Source organism: Vombatus ursinus, unplaced genomic scaffold, assembly GCF_900497805.2.
Source record: "Vombatus ursinus unplaced genomic scaffold, bare-nosed wombat genome assembly UNPS02010461.1, whole genome shotgun sequence".
Classification (NCBI taxonomy): Eukaryota; Metazoa; Chordata; class Mammalia; order Diprotodontia; family Vombatidae; genus Vombatus; species Vombatus ursinus.
Window position 1 is genome coordinate 7,472,612 of NW_020950239.1, and position 19,242 is coordinate 7,491,853.

The following is a 19,242-nucleotide window of genomic DNA, read 5'->3' on the forward strand; positions in this document are numbered from 1 at the left end:
GAACAGGGACAGGAATATGAAAAAGTGTGTTAAAAACAAAACAAAGCAATGAGTAACAAAGCTTAAAGGGGAGAATGGAGCCAGGTTGTGAGGGGCTTTATATGCCAAACAAAGGAGTTTATATTTGATCCTAGAGGTAATAGTCAGCACGTGGTGTTTATTGAAGAGATACATGGTCAGACTTCCACTTTAGGAAATCCCTTTGGCAGCTGGGTGGGGGACTGAAGTTGAGAGAGACCTGAGGCAGTGAGATCAATTAGGAGGCCACTGTAATAGCTCAGGCAACATTCAATAAAGGGCTGAACTGTGGTGGTAGTTATGTAAGTGGAGAGGAAGGGATGGATGTGGATGATGGGAGAAAGAGATGGATGTAAGAGATGCTGATGATATACAAAACAATAAGATTGACAATTGATTGTGAGTGTGGGTGAGAGTGAGGAGTCAAGGACAACACCAGTCCTAGAGCTTGGAAATTCCTTTCTCTGACTGTGCCTTCCTAACCTTTCAACTCTCTCAAAATTTTACAATTGTGAGGGCCACCTTGTACTGGAAAGGAATCCTTGCCATTATTACATCATATACAAGGTCATCCAGTCTCTGCTAAAGGACAGGTTTATGTTTTCATCTCATTAAAAGTATCATCATAATTTCCAAAAGGAAACATGTTGGAAATGTCTGTAATAGGATTAATCGAGATGCCCTTTTGGACAACTCTGATTGCTAGGACTTTCCTTCCTCCCATCAGGCCCACATTTTCCTCTTTGCTATTGCTATAAATTGCTCCAGGTCATGATCTCAGAGGTCAAACAGTACATGTATGAAGACAACTATCATTTCCCACTTAGTCATTTCTTCCCCAAGATAAATATACCTAGTTCTTTCAACCAATCGTCTTTCAGTGGTGTCAAACTCAAGTAGAAATGGATCCCAATCTCCCCTATATTAACTTAGAAAACTACAAACTAACATTATCCATGTTATGTTATATTTTTCTTTATTTTATTGATCGTTTCACCAGTTAAATTTTAATCTGGTTCAGGACACACTCCAGAATTTTGTGGTGCCTTGAATTTTATACCTTCTGAATTTGGTATAGATTAGGCTCTCCAAAGCACTGATAGTAGGGCACAGACTCTGCCAAGCTGGAAACAATGATTGGCTGGTTGTTGTCTTTCATTCTTGAAGAGGACCAAAGTGACATCACTATGTTGGAATCAATATAGATTAGAATCAATAATAACATTAATGATGATGATAAAAATAGCTAGCATTTGTATAGCACTTCAAAGTTAGCAATCCATCTTACATTACTCTCATTTGATCATTCCAGTACCTCTATGAGGTAGAAGTTATTATTATCCTCATTTTCCTGATGAGGTTGGGAAAAGTTAAATTACTTACCCAAGACTGTGCTTCCAAGGAATCAACTTAGGCAACATTTGAACCGAGGTCTTCCTGATTTCAAATTCAGTGCTCTATCCATCGCACCCCATAGAGGCCAGCTGGGAAAGGTTTTGCATGCCCACCCAGAAGTGTACTGTGATTCTCTCACTTGAGGACCAACTTCACTAAAACCAGATAATCTCTTTGATTATCCTTGTCACCATCATCATTTACCATGACATCTCAGTAAATTTGCCTATTAACATGCGAAGGGGGTTTTCGTTTGTGTCAATGCTACAAATGGCTTTACTAATGAAGTGATCTCTGAAGAACTGAAGAAGTTTCATCTGATAGCATTTTTTTTCTGGATAGAATTTTGAGATATATGGTTTTGCATCTAGATCTTTCATTGATTCTCTGTGCCTGTTTCTTCAGCTTAAAATGAAGATGCTTACGTCAACCCACATTATCTACTTCTTGGACTTCTCAGGGCATCTGAGATTCTGTTCATTGCTTGCAAAATATTTTTCCTTCAAACTGATCAATTATAGTCATTTCCTGACAGTTCAACATGGTATTTGCCAGGAATAAATATCCTCATGTACTGACAAAGCATAGAGACTAAATATGGAAATGTTAACAGAAAAAAAAACAATGCTTAACATGAGCAAGCATTTTATATTAATTTAACTTCCTGGAACATGTTCTTGCCCAAGTGATAGTGGGTTTAGCAAGGTCATTCATGATGCCAGTGATAACCTATCTGCACTTGAACAGGTTCCAGGGGTAGACAGGAGATATGAGCAATTGAAATTCCTATGTTGAAAGGTACTGTGTTTCTTTAAAACTGATGGTACAAATCACCAAAAAAGGTGAGGGACTAATGGGAGCCATAGTCTGGCCTCTACCTTCCTTTGCAGTCTTATTTCATATTACTCACCAACTCTTTATTATAGTCAAACTGGCCTGCTAGCTATTGCTTCTATGTGACATCCTGCCTCCTGCTTCCTTTGCTTTTATCGGTGACCTGTCACTTAAGCCCTCCTCACCCCCACCTGTAGAATCAATCCCTAGCTTTCTTCAAAGGGCAGCTGAAGTGCCACCTCCTCCATGAGGCCTTTGCTGATTCCTCTAGCCCCTCCTCCCATTATTAGTTCTTGCTCTCTTTTGAAATCTCCCTGCTTTACTTTGAATCTACTTTCTTTTTACTTGTTTGTGAATAATCCTGTTGTTTTCCCCAAGGATGATGCCCCAATGCTAATGTGAATCCTTCAAGGATGGAGACCATTTTGGTTTTGTCTTTGAGTCTCCAGGGTCCTAAAGTGAGGTGAGAGTATTCATGTCTCCTCAAGCCTGGCAGGTCCTTCACCAGGTTCAGGCAAAAGCTACCAACCCGAGAGGGTCTCTTTGCATGAAAAGAGGAGACACTGCTTATTGGAACCATCAGCATATATTTTGTGTTTGAGAGCTCTATTGTGGCAAGAAAAGTTAAGTACCCTTATTTGGATGAGGCAAAGCATTTTGCCAATGGGTTTAGGCCCCTAACACATTCGGTATATCAAGTAGGGTGGCAAAAATGATTTCCTGTTTAAGCAAGGAGAGAGAGAGGACAAGGATCTACCTCCCACCTACATACCCACCCATTTACCTTATCAGGGGTGACTTAGTACTAGCCCATGGCCCATGGGAGCACGAGAGCTGTGAACAAAGTAGGGCAAGTTCCACTTGTGTGATAAGATCTTGTGACCCAACAAACCTGAGCAGGTGGTATGGTAGATAGAGAAGAAAAAAAGTGGAGAGGGGGTGGTGGAAGGGGCAGGACTGGGAGACTTTATGATAAGAGGTTTTGCAGAAGAGAGAAAAACTTTCTAGCTAGGTAACTTAGCCTTGAGTTTGAATCCGGCCTTAAAACCTTACTACCTGTGTGGCCCTGGTTGAGTCACTTACCCTCTGTATGCCTCAGTTTCCTCAACTGTAAAATGGGGATGATAGCACCTACTTCACAAGGTTGTTGAGAGGATCAAAGGAGATAACATTTATAATCACTTAGCCCAGTGACTGACACATAGTAGGTATTTAATAAATGATTGCCACCTTCCCCCTTTATTTGTATTCCCAGGGCTTAGGATTGTACTTGCATATAGTGAGCACCTTGCTTTATGTAGAGTGAGTGTGCTATCAGCAATGTCTGCTTTCTTAATGCATTGTTAGTGGAGTTGTGAACTGGTCCAACCATTCTGGAGAGCAATTTGGAACCATGCCCAAAGGGCATAGTGTGTATATCCTTTGACCAAGCAATACTACCACTAAGTCTGTGTACCAAAAAAAAAATTAAAAAGGTGGTGGGGATGGAGGGAAAGGACCTATTTGTACAAAAAATATTCATAGCAGCTCTTTTTGTGATGGCAAAGAATTAGAAATTGAGGGCATGTCCACCAATTGGTGAATGGCAAAATAAGTTGTGGTATATGATTGTGATCAAATAATACTGTGCTATAAGAAATGCCATTCAGGATGATTTCAGAAAAACCTGGGAAGATTTACAGGAACTGATGCAGAATGAAGCAAGCAGAACCAGGAGAATATTATACATAGTAACAGCAATGTTGTACAAGAATCGACTGTGAATGACTTAGCTATTCTCAGCAATATAATGATCCAAGATAATCCTAAAGGATTCATGAGGAAAAAGTGCCATCCACCTCTAGAGAAAGAACTGATCATGTCTGAATACAAACTGAAACATACCATTTTCACTTTCCTTCCTTCTTTCATTTTTATTTGTTCTAGTTTTCTTCCACAAAATTACTAATTTAGAAATGTTTTATGTGATTGCACATGTGTAACCTATATCAGATCGCTTACTTTCTCAGAGGGAGGAAGGAAAGGAGGAAAGGCTAGAATTTGAACCTCAAAACTAAAAAAAAAAGAATGTTTAAATTGTTTTTACATGTAATTGGGGGAAAATAAAATGTTATTTAAAATAATACAGTAAATTCAACAAATTATTTTTTAAAGAAATGTCTGTTTTTTCATTCTGAGTTTGATCATCTAACCATAAATTCTTAATCTGGGGTCCATTTAAAAACATTTTGGTAACTGTATTGTAACATAATGTTTCCCTTGTACTCCACTGTATTTCATTTTATGCATTTGAAGACATTATTCTGAGAACAGGTCCCTAGACTTCAGCAGATTGCTGAAGGGGTCAACAATGCAAAAACGCACTTGATCTGGGCAGAATTCTTTTTATCTCTTGGTCTGATCAGCCAGGAGTGGGAAAAAAAAAGAGCAATTTTTCTTCTGAGAAACAGGGGAAAGAAGAAGTGGGGATTCTGAGTAGGCAGCTTCTAGACCTGAACAGGATCGAGTCTTTTCTTTGCATTCTAACATAATCACTTCTGCAGCAAAAAAGAGAGGAAATAAGAGAGAAGAATTCTTTTCCCATCCCACACCCCATCCTCCTACTCCATCCAGATGTATCTAAATTGCACTGTTCACTAAGAAGGGACCAAATTCATGACTCCAAAAAAGTGATTTATTTTGTGGACTTCCAAATTTGTGGAGATGATTTTTACTATTTTATATGCTCAATACTTTCATGGAGTTAGTTTCTCTGGATATACTGTCCTAAAATGTGTAAATAGAAATATTATGGAATTAGGTACAAATTTACCTAGACACACCCTTGCCCCCCAAAATGAAGAATGGTTATAGTTTTATTATGTCAAGTAGCCCCTAGCCCCAGACCACTACCAGATATTTGGGGTGTCTTCCAGGGTTCACAGATATTGTAATCTTTAAACTCCTCTGTTTTAAGATTTAATTTGGTTTTAGCAAAAGCACAAAAGCCTTTGAGTATCTATGGGAAGTTCTTTGAAAACTTAGAAGCTTATACCCTCTGGAAGAGAAAAAAAAAATCTTATCTTTTTCAAGAATGTGTGGTGGAGGAGCATTTAGGTTGCACAGAGGATAGAGCACTGGCCCTGTGGTCAGGAGGACCTGAGTTCAAATCTGACCTCAGACTTTTTTTTTTATTAGTGCTAGCTGTGTGACCCTGGGCAAGTCACTTAACCCCAATTGCCTCATTAAAAAAAATAATAAGGTGTGATGGAACAAGACGTGCTTTATTAATTTTTAACCTGAGAAATGTACTCTATAGTAAGTAAGAAACTGATTTCGGGATTTTTAAATACTGCAGATTGACAGGTCTCCTGAAAGGCTGCATAGATCTTCTGAATCTGTGTATTTGGATAGTAACTCGTCTGAACAATTTTTCTCCACAGAGAGGACCTAAGGTATCCACCATAACCCAAAAGCCTCTACTCTCTCCCCAGATAAGTGCTTGACAATTCTTTAGCACTTAATTGTAAGCATGATTTGAAAGCAATTCAGTTCATAAGCATTATAATTACTTACATATTATTGATCATGAGAGAATCTGTGAACATTAAGAGGGCAATTGGAAACTAAACTGGATATTTGAAAGTCTCTTACTTGAACATTTGCCAGTTATAGAATATTGAGAAATAGGGGGAATAAGGAAATAACAGACTGTCAGCAGATATTTTGGGATTGGGTTTTCAGTTGCTGTAAGATATTGATGTTAAAAGTATTAAGATTTTCATTCTCAAACCTATTATATATATATATAATATAATATATGATATATAATGATATATAAACCTATAAGGAGAGAGATGGCCCAGAAGCTTCCTAGGCAAAGACCTTAATTAGACCCCATATATAGCACCTACTATGTGCCAGGCCACTGTGCTATAAATATTTCATTTGATCCTCATAACAACCCTGTGAAATAAGTGTTCTTATTATCCCCACTTTACAAGTGAGGAAACTAAGGCACACAGAAGTTAAGTCACTTGCCCAAAGTCATACAGCTAGGATCTGAGATCAAATTTGAACTCAGGTCTTCTTGAGTCCAGGTTCAATAGTCCAATCTATTACGCCACCTAACACTGCCACTTAGCTGTTGCAGTAATAGCCCTCATCTTACGTTCGCAGAAAAATCTTTTGACCATGACAGTAGACACTCAAATGGTTTCTGATGTCTTATGATGAATCTTAGTGTGCAGTCAGAGTCCACAATCAGAGGGATAAAAACTTGAAAATGAAACCAAGCCAAACACCAAATTTCCTGTTTATATTTCTACTTCTGTGAATTTGTAGGTGCCTGTAGGTGATGCTTCAGTCCCCAGAAGTCCATTTCAGATAGCTGTTGTGAGAATAGTGTCCATTTTACGTTGGCCACCTTCCCATTAAAGAGGCAGGGAAGTCATCCTTAAGATTTGATTGGTTCGTCCTTCTTGCCTGAGACTTTTTAAAGAGTATAAAACCTGTGGAGAGCTGCTGTAATTCCCACTGCCATACAAAATGTCTTTCTGACTCAGTATTGTCAACATAGTGACTGTGAAGTGAGAAGGGAACACCATTCATTTGAATCTGTGATGGTATCCTTTTTAAATCTTTTATTGTGAAATAATTCTTTTTATTTGAATTTTATGTGGTTCACAAATGCTTCTTCATGTTCCAATCCTGAACCTGAGTCATAGGACTAGACCAGGGGTGGGGAACCTGTGGCCTCAAGGCCACATGTGGCCCTCTAGGTCCTCAAGTGTGGACTTTTGACTGAATCCAAACTTCACAGAACAAAAACTCCTGTGGCCTTGACGCCACTTTCACAGAAGCTTGGATTCAGTCAAAGAGCCACACTTAAGGACCTAGAGGGCCACATGTGACCTTGAGGCCACTAGTTGCCCACCTCTGGACTAGACAGAGCTAGACTTAGCCCAGAACAGTAACTGAAACTTGTTAAGAGTTCTATGTTCAAGTGGATGGTACTAAAGTCTGTCCTATATCATTTGATCCTTATAACAACCTCAAGAGTTAAGAACTATTATTACCCCATTTTGAAGTTGAGGAAACAGAGTCAGATAGACAAATGACTTGCCCAGGATCACACAACTAATAAGTGTCTGAGGCTGAATTTGAACTCAGGTCTTTATGCATTGTATTTCAACTCTAAATTGGAGGTCTGAGTCTTACATTGCTAAGGATGATTGGAACCCACGACTCCAATCAAAAAATGGAAGGAGAGAGGCTATGGCCAGTCCTATACACATTACTTGGATTTGAGTAGATCTTGTGGTACAGTAAGCATTTCAATGCATGTGGGAACCAACTGATAGTACTACACAATAAGGCCTACCATATGGGCAGCCAGAACACAAAGGTTTCTTTGTTTCAAGAATCATGGAAGACTTTCCACTGGTGACAGCACTTGGAAGCATTGATCAAGCTCTTATAAAAGAACCCAACTTGGGGGGGTGGGGTATCTCACTTTCTCCTCAGACGTGGCAACATCCTCACCCTATAGCAGGTACAAAATTCAGCAACCAGAGTAAAGGTTTGAGGGGAGGGTGAGGGGGGCACAGAAGGCTGGAATTCATCCCAACCAGAACCATCAGCTTGTATCATTGCCCCGTGCTTAACAACTGTATCCTTGTAAGGTAAATAAAACTACTCTTAACTGTGTAACTACCAATCTGTTCCTAGTTTTAGGATGGATTCTGCAGCTTATTCAGACATAGGCACTTAGTAATTAATAAACATTTGTTGAATTGGATGGAAAAGAAAACTGATGAAAAGTTCTTAAAATGATGAGAGACCATGGCATATTTGTTTTTCAATCAACAATTTGGATACTACAAGTAATTTTTTAGTCATTCTGACCAGATTAACACCAATGATATTCTGAATGTTGTAAATCTGAAGAGTTTTCAAAACAAACATCAAATCTGGAACTTTTCATCCTTTTCTTTGGCAGTCTGGGGAAACCGATGAACTGCTTCTGAGAATGAGGTTTTTAAAATTCATAAAATAAAGATTATAAAGGGAGCTGATTCTATTGAAATACAGTTATCAAAATATTTTTTTAAAAAAATTCGCAGACTCAGGAACTCCTATAGTAGATGAATCAGTTAATGTTACTATTAATTATGTCTTAATGGGATCTTTTTTTTTAGTGATTCATTGCTTCTCTTAATGCTAATATTTGTGATGCATACTTAGTCACTATTAACCTCCGATTCTAGTATTCTGTTCTATTTTTCCAAAAAAGAGTAGTTAAACTTCTAGTGAGGAGTTTTACTTGCCATAAAGCATGTGTTGTTATTATAGGTCATAATTATTACAATAGAGAAAAACTGTAGTATGAAGGTAGATATCTCTGCATTTATGAAATCTCTATATGGTAAAAAATAGTTTGCTTGTACAGGAGCATATTTGTACCAGAAGACTGGAGAGTTTAAAGTAGTCTCTCCCTGTTAAAATAAATTGGCTAAAAGTCATTTTTTTAAAAAAAAAAGAAATTTGGGTTTGTTCTAGCCTAACACACTGACAATTTTGGATAGCTCCATTTAATTCAGCAAACATTAAAGTGCTTGCATTGTAAACTTGAATGAGCTGTGGGGCACCTAGTTGTAGATGGGTCTCAATGTAATTTAGTATCTTTTCATTCAGACATTTTAATGGTCAAGTTGTTCTACTTCTCAAGTTTCCAAACCTGATAATGACCCTCACCAGCTTATCTTTGCAGGAAATCCATATTTATAGGCAACACCTCGTTTTGTCTGAACAATTTGTTCAAAGGACGCTACATTCCATTTGAAAATGGAGAATTTTTTTTAAAATGGCTTTACATTTGCAATTGTGCCCCCAGGCAACAGGAAACTAATGTTTCAAAAGAAAACTTGATCCCACAGCTAGATAATGCTGGTTTCCTCAATAATGCGTGAGTGCCTGAAGGCTTTATGTTGTTGCCAGACATACATTTTTTTGATTGGTAAGAATTGCCAGGTGACGTTTCGTGAAATATAAAAACAAGAAAGACAGAGGGAGGCCAATAAACAGAACAACCTGTCAGTCGGGAAAGAAAAGGGAAAGAGATTATTAATGAACAGCAAGAGATGGCGCTTGGAATTCCATTGTACATCCTGCTCAATGGTAGGCATTCTCTGCTTCGTTCTCTGTGTTTGTCTGAAATGTGCATGGAATTACAGCTCTCTTCATTGAAAAGAAGTTAGGTTCCAATAACTTTGGCTTGTGACAAAGATTAAGGCCAGGAATCAAACTGGCACTCAGTTTGATTCTGATGAATGTTGCTTTTCTGATGTTTTGACTTTTTTTCTCTTGGAAATTATAATGATTCTATTTTAAAACAATTATAGTATATTTAATGCCTTAAACTAATTCCAATATCACTGTGTTTAGGTAGCTGAATTGATATATATCTATATGTATCTAGACATCCATATATACCTCTATCTATCGACACTTATATATACCTAGACAGAAATATATACTTCTATGGGTATATAGAGATATCTATATGAACCTACATGTGTATATTTTATATTATAGATGTATTATACATATCTATATGCCCATATCTATGTATGCCTATATAGAGATATATAAGATACATGTATGTATACATATATTTATACTTATATAGAGATATCTACATATACACACACATAGTATATATACCTATATATTATAGATAAAAGTATGTATATTGCACATATGTATATATTATATGTATATACATGTGTGTATATACCGTAAATGATCCTAGATTTAGAGCAAGAAAGGAACTGAGATAGAGTTCATTTATTCTAATACCTTCATTTTAAATGAGAGGAAAGTGAAGAAAGAAAAGGTTCAGTGATTTGTCCAAAGTCACCCAGGTACTATAAATAGCTCCAAATTGGGTAGTCTTTCCACCATAGCCCACCTTCTCTCTGTTCATTCTTTAAAAAATAATATTTTTCTTCTATCTCCTTTAGTCATAATAAAGGAGTCATCAAAATGATAATTTTACATTTTTAAAAATAAAAGAATGAAATATATAGCCATTTCAATTTGTTTATTCTTTTGGCTTCAATTGCAAGTGAATTCCTAGTAGCTCTAAAGCGCCCTGAATAGGAATGATTCCAAGCTGTGTTTCATAGACATGAAATAAGTTGCTTTGGGAAATTAACATGCCAGGTTGTTTTCTCTTTCTCCTTCCTAATACAGCCATGGTATCGTTGAGTAAAGAGACAACTGTTACCGTATCTACACCAATTACAAGCCAACAAAGTAACTGGACAGTTAACAAAACAGAAGGTATTTTCTTCCGTATATTTGTATTTCAAGTGATAGTTTAATTACTGTTAAAGAAAGCTGTATTCTGATGAAAGCCGGGTCAATTATTTAAGGTTAAATACTCTCCTTCAATAGGTAGCTTAGCAGGATACCTTCTCATGGGAGTGTTCTGATCTGCTCAGAGCAAAGGGTTTCAAAACACGTGAAAAAACCAACATCACATTTTTAGTTTAAATCACTGACCTGGAGGTGAAGGGCTGCACAATTGCCTACTGAGAATCTGAACCCAGGAGTTCCCTTAAAACTTGGATCAATCCAAGTCTTCTCTTGGTGAACAAAGACCTTATCATTTTAAACATTCTTGGTAATTGTCATCACAGCCTAGTATGGAATGAAACATACTTCAGCCAAGGGAACTCTGAAGAAAGTCAGCAACTGAATCCACTTTCTCTCCATGTTCAGAAAATTCTCAGCATCTGCAGAGCTCCTTAACAACCCAACCTTCCGAGTTTCTTTTAATTATGATTACAATAACTACTGGCAGCTTGTGAGCATCAGCATTTTTTCAAACCTGTTTGAACTCTCAGAGGTGAACTTGGAATGCTCATTACTTGCCAAGACCTGAGCACAAGTTTTTATGGTTCTCACGCAAGCCACATTCCCCATGCTGCTTTGAAGGTTAGCGATGTTATCAAGCAGAGAGGAAACACCATATCCTGACCTCATAGCTTGGCAGACAAGGAGGAGAGGAGGGCTATTCCAAATATTTGGTTTCAAAATATATGTATTCATAATATTGAAGTAGAAAAATCACCACTCTGATTTCTTGGCTCCCTTCCTGGGAGCTCCCTCCACCTATGAAATTATGTCTTCATGTCAGGACACACACATGCATGCATATACACATATAGTACCGATATATGGGTTCATATATGTATGTGTATATGTTACATATGGATGCATATATACACATAGTTAGATGTATATATACATGCATGTATGGCCCAATATAAACACTTACTAAGACTCTCTCTACCAATAGTTTTAAACCATAAAAATTTATTTTTAATCTACCTCTTTGCTTTTTGTCCTTTAAATATACAAACATGACAACAACCTTCAATAACTTATTTTTGTAGGGAATCCATATTTGTAGGCAGCAGCATTTTGTCTTTGTCCATGAAGACCATTCTGTTCAAATAGATGCTGATTTTCACCTAAAATTCTCAAATCATCAGCAGTGTGCCTCAGTTTGAGTTATAGTTGGTTCCATGTTTTTATGGCAGTCCTATCTAAGACCATTCTTTAAATACAATGTTTTGTGTCATCTCTGAAGAAAAATTTGGCAACATTTTACCTAGCTTTGTAGCAGTGATGTTTTCTTGCTCTCAAAAATAGAAGGGGGGCAGCTAGGTGGCTCAGTGGATAGAGCACCGGCCCTGAAGTCAGGAGTACCTGAGTTCAAATCTGGCCTCAGACCAAACACTTGACACTTACTAGCTGTGTGACCCTGGGCAAGTCACTTAACACCAATTGCCTAAAAAAAAAACCGAAAAAAAAAAAATAGAAGGAAAAAACTATCTTACTAGTGGCTTTCATATTTATTGGATTCTGAAAAATATAAAGCACCCCCTAAAGAACTTTGTTAATATGTATTATATCTATCAATATTTACTGTTTTCAGAATGAAAATTTCTTACTAACACTATAAAAATAATTTTGATACTGCAGACCCTTTGAAGGGGTCTTGGGATCTCTTTGCTCACACTTTGAGAGCCATTGCTCTAGAGGAATGATTGTGCTCATTTCTTTAATCTTCTCCTTTTCATTATCAAATTACCTAGACAAGAGCTAGGTATAATTTTGAGCTACTGTTCTTGATGAGTCTGTGTTGCTAACAAAATAACGGAGCTGGAAGGCCCTGGAGAATCATCCAGTCAGTTCAGAGTGATGAAGTGAGTCGGCCATCTTCATACAGTGATCAAGAATGTGTCAGGCTTTGAACTCTAAGCCTAATGTTCTTTCTATAAGAACAGTTCTCATTTCCTCAAATTTAAGCTGCAACTCAAAAGATTAGGTAATTTTCAGGATATACCTGTCAGCATCTGTGAGCAATTACACAACCTGTGTTTTAGAGACCCCATTCCTCTCAACTTAGAAAACCAAATCTTGGTGCTAAGGTTCCTTACAGAAAAGACTGTAAGATTTCCCTCCTTAAATGAGTATTGTGCCCTCAAAGGCGGAATGGGCCAAGGCAAAGGTCTACTAATAATTCTATGATTTATGGCAATCTATAATGTATGATTATGGAGTCAAAGCTGGAAGGGACCTTAGAGGTCATGTAGTCTAACTCCCTCATTTTGCTTAGGAGAGAAACTGAGGTCCAGAGAAGTTAAGTGACTTGCCATAAAGTAACAGAGGTGGTGAATGATAGAGTAGGATTGGAACTCTGATTCTCAGACTCCAGAGTTGCTGTGAGGTGAGCTCTTTCCTATAGCAATTCTTCTGGGTAGACTCTTCAAGTCATTGATTATTCCTTCTCCTTGAATTCCTCTGCTTCACCTTGGATGATCTAAGTAAACTGCTGGTATTGGGAGTACTGTGCTAAATACAGCCAAGTAGAAAAGGCCCCTCTCCATCACAATAGGAGTTAGCTGGAAAATATTGCATAACCCTTCTCTGTTTATTATTTTCCCCAGGGGATGCAAAGTTATAGTTCTCTCAGGCTCAAAAGAAAAAGAAAAACTGCACTCTATAATTTATTTTGGCATTTGATACATTGCAATATGCTCATTTATTCTGGGTAGAAGTTTGAATCCCAACTTTTTTGGGGCTTCTTTTCATAGTCACACCAGTTCATCAATTTTAACTCTTTAGGTTACAATAATGGATCCAATGGAAAAAAATGAAGTTATCTCTCCACTTTCTATTGTTATGTCTTGAATTTGTGTGTGTATGTGTGTGTGTGTGTGTGTGTTTGTGTGCGTGAGAGAGAGAGAGAGAGAGAGAGAGAGAGAGAGAGAGAGAGAGAGAGAGAGAGAGAGATTAAAAAAGAAAAGGGGAAAGAGAAGATAAGGAAGGCATGTTAGTACTCACCCCTGAGGCAAATCCTATAGAAATTTCCTATGCAGGTCTAGAACACTTTTCCTTTTTTTCAGAAGGCTAGAAGATTGAACTCAATATATCACATCATAGTGAGTGATGTATTTTGATACGTGGAAATGGAAAGAGAAAGAATAGTAATTATGTTTATTTTCATCCCTTCACTAAAGAAAATGATTAGTAAAGTGGTCATCAGTACAATGCTAAGAGGATAGAATCAATGCTGCCATCTTTGGGTGAGTTTGTGCACATACACTTCAAGTGCCCCTCATTCTGAACTTGAACATGAAAGAAAAACAATCCATTCCTCCCCTTAATTATTTAAAGACTTGGCTGTTAGGATTAACTACACTCTCTGAGCACCACTTGTCACAAGATCAGTTGTTCAAAAGTTGAGGCAGCTAAAGGAAATTAAAGGTGGGGGGGGGGGACTTCCATGGCTCTCTGGCCTTCTGACCCTAATCTATTTCTCATGCTTCCTTCTCTCAGCTAACTACACAGAAGGGCCCATAGCCCTGAAGTTCTCTCACCCCTGCCTTACAGACCATCATAGCTACTGCATCAATGGTATCTGTGCATTCCACCATGAGCTCAAGAAAGCTATTTGCAGGTAAAGGAAATGAGCCTGACCCTCAATCCTACCTCCCTTTCACCCTCTGCCCCCCATAACAGCATCTTGCTCAACTGATGATCTCAGATCAACTGGCAAACAAATCTACTCAAACCAACTTAAGGAGACACAGGGTCTGAAGGGGACTTGTAATGCCTTTTCCTAAAGAAATCAGGAATTTCATTTATATTTAATTTCTACAGAACCTTTTCCCAATGACCAAGACCATTTTACTAAACTGCCATTTCCCAGCTACCCCTGTGAGTTAAGGATGGGGAGGGGGCAATCCAGACCTGTGATTTCTTCTGGTGGAAACATTAGCAATTTATCTCTGATTTCTGCCTTAGACAGTTGCCTGGCATCAATCACCAAGAGCTTACGTGATTTGCCAAGAGTCAATTGTACAATTCAACAAACATTTATTAAATGCCCACTATGTGCCAGGCATTGGGCTAGCTTTGGGGGATATAAGGACAAAAGAGAGGAGGCTCTAGCCACTGCACCATCAACGGTAGCTCTCCTAAGGTAGTCAGGGAATAGTTATTATTGTACAGATGAAGATGCTGTGACCTAAGCTGCCTTTGCAATAGTGAAACAAGCAGGGGATGGAAATCAAAAGAGCTAGCTGCCTATCAGTGCTGTTTTTATGCTTGAGTAAGCTCATGGGATTGTAGAATCATAGATAAGACACAGAAGTCACTGAGTCTCCCCTCATTTTACAAATTAGGAAACAGAGGTGCATTGAGGTGAAAGAAATGACTCAACCAGTGTCTCACGGATGTTAAGAACAAGATCTGAGCCCATGTTCTATGAGTCCAAATACAAAATTACTTTTTTCTCCAAGCTTTCATCTCTCTATCTGAAGCGACATTTGGTGCAATGGACAGCATGTTGACTTCGCCATCCAAGGACTTGGATTTGAATCCTGAGTTTGCTGTTTATTAATTGGGTGGCTTTGGGCAAAGGCATTACTCCCTTCTCTGGGCCTCAGTTTCCTCAACTGTCAAATAACAAGGTTGGGCTCACTGGTGTTTGAGGTCTTTTCCAGCTCCAAATCTATGATTCTCTGAGCTATAAAATGTCCCACCTCAGACTCATTCATGTAGGGTGTGTAACCCTGAGTAAGCAACTTCTTTCTGGGCCTCATTTTCCTCACCTGTAAAATGAGGACGTTGGACTGGGTGGTCCTCCAGTGATTCAAGCCATTCTCTAAGACTAGGTTTCAGAAAAGTTGCAGATCTGTACTGATGAGGGCAGGTTCCTCAGCTGAGAATTCCCTTTGCTAGTGAAATTATAGACGAGACACTGGATTTTTACTTAGACACTGAGTTTTCATTCTGATAGAAGGAAACACACTTAAGACTTTGATAAAATGATCTTGAGAAAAACAACAATGACCTTATTTAGTAACGCAATGCTTTTGACAGAACGAGGATTATTTCCTATCTATAATTCCTACCTTTCAAATTTAGATGATTTCCCTGTTTCTACAGCAATTTTTCTTGCATTTCAAGCATTTGTTGATTCACTGAAACTTGGATTTCTTTTGTACCTCTACCACTAACATTTTTAAAATATGTATATATATTTTAGATGCACTACAGGTTATACTGGAGAAAGATGTGAGCACTTAACACTAAATTCATATGCTGTGGATTCTTATGAAAAATATATTGCAGTTGGAATTGGTGTCGGATTGCTATTAAGTGTCTTCCTTGCTATTATCTACTGCTATGTAAGAAAGAGGTATGGATCAAGAAGGAATGTGGCATGGACAGCATTGTATTGAAATTCAGACCACAAATCTGGCAGGATCATTCATGACAGCAGTTCTGGTACCTTTTTCTTTGTTTTGTTTTGTTTTGTTTTGTTTTTCCCCATGAATCCTAAGAAAAGGAGATGGAAATGCATACCAACATTCCCCTTACTGCCCTGCACAAAGTTCACATTTAGTAAATATTTATTGAATTGAATCCTCAGTGGCAGCGTATAGCTATAAATTTCAGCCTTTATTACCATGCCCTCCTAGCCCCATCAAAGGCAAAAATTAACAATCTCGTAGTAGTGCCCAAGCTAAGATACCCGCATTGGGATTCTGGAAACAACTTTCCAAAAGTCAGAGCTCATAAACAAGCTGTCATCAGAATAATGTTATTTATCACTCTCTATGATCACCTAACACTCCCCTTCTCATCTTCCCTCTCCCACAAACTCTAAAGCCTTCTTTCCTGCATTGGTACCCTCTAGCTCTTGGAAGAACACCCTATTCTGGTGTTGTTGGGTGTATTTTTTGGTGGGTGGGGTGAGAGAATTAGTAAGGCTCTTCCTACTCCCCTCCCCCAAGCTCGGAACTAGAACACATAGAATCATAAGAGGAAAGGACTTCAGAGGTCATATAAACTTAATTTTACAGATGGGGAAACTGAGGCCCAAGGCAGTTAGTGACTTGACTAAGGTTATGCAGTCACAATGTCTAGTAGACATTAAAAAAAAAAAACAGATGTTGAACTATCCCCTTATTCCTTTCTTTTTATTACTGGTATATTAGGAAGAGAGTTGGGTTTGGAATCAGAAAGAGTTGGGTACAAATCCTTCCTCTAACACATACCTGCTCTCTGAGCCCGGACAAGTCACTAAAATTTTCAGCACTCTATCCAAATTCTTAAGAATCTAAGTTGCAAAGAAGGCACAGACATCCGTGGGTAGTAGAAGTTTCCTTATCTCTGCAATTCCTTCCATCTATGAAATCACAGGTATAGTCTCCATGCCAACTCATGAAGATTTAGAAGTAGAAGAAGGGAGGATAGAGCTGATTTTGTTTTACCTTTATGGATGTGGATGTGATGGCTATGGTCAGGGAGGGAACAGGAAAGGGAGGATAAAATTTGATATTTATATCACATATACATCAGTTGTAGAACTATGTAAAAGATCACTATTGTCCTATTTCACGCATATCTTATCAGATAATGTAAGATCCAGTTATATTACTGACTGAATTGATATCAGTCTTATTTGTACAATTATCTTTAGTTGTCGAACTGGTATTGAATTCAATTCTTTGTTGTAGGTGCAGGAAATTTCATGTAAAAGATCTCCACTGTTTGTGCCATTTGAAGCAAACCCAACAATATAGTATAAGATTTTGTAATATTGCTAACTAAATTTCTCTCAGTCTTAGTTTGTTCTACAATTATCTACAGTTGTTGAATTGATATTGAGTTCAATGTTTTGTTTTAGATGCATGAAATTGAAACCTCTTTATAAAGTCTGCTATGGAGACAAAAGGCCATGGTGAGAAGTGAGCATAACATTATCGGTCAAAGCAGATGTGGATCAGAACTGAACCAAAATTTTCCAAGGGAATCCAGCAAAATACCATGCTTTGGGTGCATGAAAAAAGAAGAGGAATATATCAAACCCTTGATATTCTAACTTGTACTCTGAGTTCCCATGTCATGAGGAAATGGACACACTCCATTTTGACAAGACTTAACAGCACTGATGGAGGTTATCATGGGAGTTCTGGATGCAAGAGTCATTGATTCTCCCTAAGTCTTTTTTGGTGTTATTTGATGTTTTTATTCTGATATGTCAAATGTGGATTACTGCAGTCATTCCTGCAAGAGCCAATCAATTCAACACAACACACTCTTGTTTGCTATAGAAGAGATTTGCATTTAAGCTATAGGTTGGGCTACATGGCTTCTGGGAGCCCCTCTAGCTCTGAGAATCGGTTGTTCAAAAGTTCCATGGCATGTGGATGGGAGAAAAGAGACATTTTCACAGGACTCCCCCACTGCCAGGCCACAGTTTGGAAAAGAACTATTGCCATAATTGCTCCTGAGGCTCGTTGTCAACTGGCAAATAGAACTAGCCCCTTTGGGGTTCTTGTCTGTCCACAGTGTGGACCTACCCCCTTTAAACAAGCTACTTCTATGGCACCTGAGATGAATGTGATAACTATTATTAAAACAAAACCAGTGTTATTGAGGCTCCAGTGGCCCAGGCATGAAGTCAAAGTGCTAACTCTTGTTTCTAGAACGAAAGGTCTGTAGAAACTTTATAACCAAGTGACCCCATCCCTGCAATGCTTATTGAGGGAGGCGGATAATCTTCAGAAGAAGCAAGAGTCTCAAAGCCAGTGACCATTGTCTTAAGGACTCGAAAATGAGCAAAGCCTTTCTTCCTCTGAATGGATCATAAAATATTTTGCCCCAAACATACTCGTACCCTTGATTCATAGTCTCTTCCTGCTAGCAAATGTGTGACTTAATGAGTGGCCATGTTGCAGCAATAAGAAAATAGTCCAAAGTGATCTATGGTCCAGAGTTAGCCCTTAAGTTTGGACTCACAGGATAAGCAAGGTCATTTCTTCACTGGCATATGACATACGGAATTTTTCTTCGCAATTCCTTGACTTATGTAGATACATGGAAGATGTTGAGATTGGAAAAAGTATAGCAAAAAGAGTATTAAATCAGAAGTCAATAGATCAGGACTTCAGTTCAAGTTGACTACCATTAACTAAGTGGGTGACCTTAAGCAAATAACTTTCTATTTTTAGGCCAAAGTTTGCTCTGTAAAGTATATGAGATGAACCAGAGGATCTCAAATAATAATAATGATGATGATGATGATGATGATGATGATGATGATGATGATGGCAGCTAGGTGGCACAGTGGACAGAGTGCTGGGCCTGAAGTCAGGAAGACCTGAGTTCAAATCTAGTCTCAGACATTTACTAGCTGTATGACCTGGAGCAAGTCACTTGACACTGCTTGCCTCAGTTTCTTCATCTGTAAAATGAGCTGGAGATGGAAATGGAAAACCACTCTAGTATCTTTGCCAAGAAACTCCCAAATGGGGTCATGAAGAGTCAGACACGACTGAAATGATTGAACAACAATAAGAATAATAGTAATTATTATAAGAACAACAACAAAAATAATAGCATGTATAAAGCATTCTATGGTTG

At 38.1% G+C, this 19,242-nt stretch overlaps 1 protein-coding gene across 3 annotated transcripts; it reads left to right on the forward strand.

The window, feature by feature from the left end:
- Nucleotides 1-9,322: 9,322 nt before the first annotated feature.
- Nucleotides 9,323-18,279, forward strand: EPGN (epithelial mitogen). Of its 3 annotated transcripts, none has more exons than XM_027854600.1 (5): nucleotides 9,323-9,405; nucleotides 10,483-10,572; nucleotides 14,143-14,263; nucleotides 15,857-16,098; nucleotides 17,504-18,279. In XM_027854600.1, exons 1-4 carry the CDS (start codon nucleotides 9,369-9,371, stop codon nucleotides 16,050-16,052), a joined length of 444 nt encoding a protein of 147 aa, XP_027710401.1. In that variant the 5' UTR covers nucleotides 9,323-9,368; the 3' UTR covers nucleotides 16,053-16,098; nucleotides 17,504-18,279. The 3 variants fall into 3 exon arrangements, with proteins under 3 accessions (XP_027710401.1, XP_027710400.1, XP_027710402.1); XM_027854599.1 differs by having other exon boundaries at nucleotides 15,857-16,009; XM_027854601.1 differs by lacking the exon at nucleotides 15,857-16,098.
- The last annotated feature ends 963 nt before the right edge of the window (nucleotides 18,280-19,242 follow it).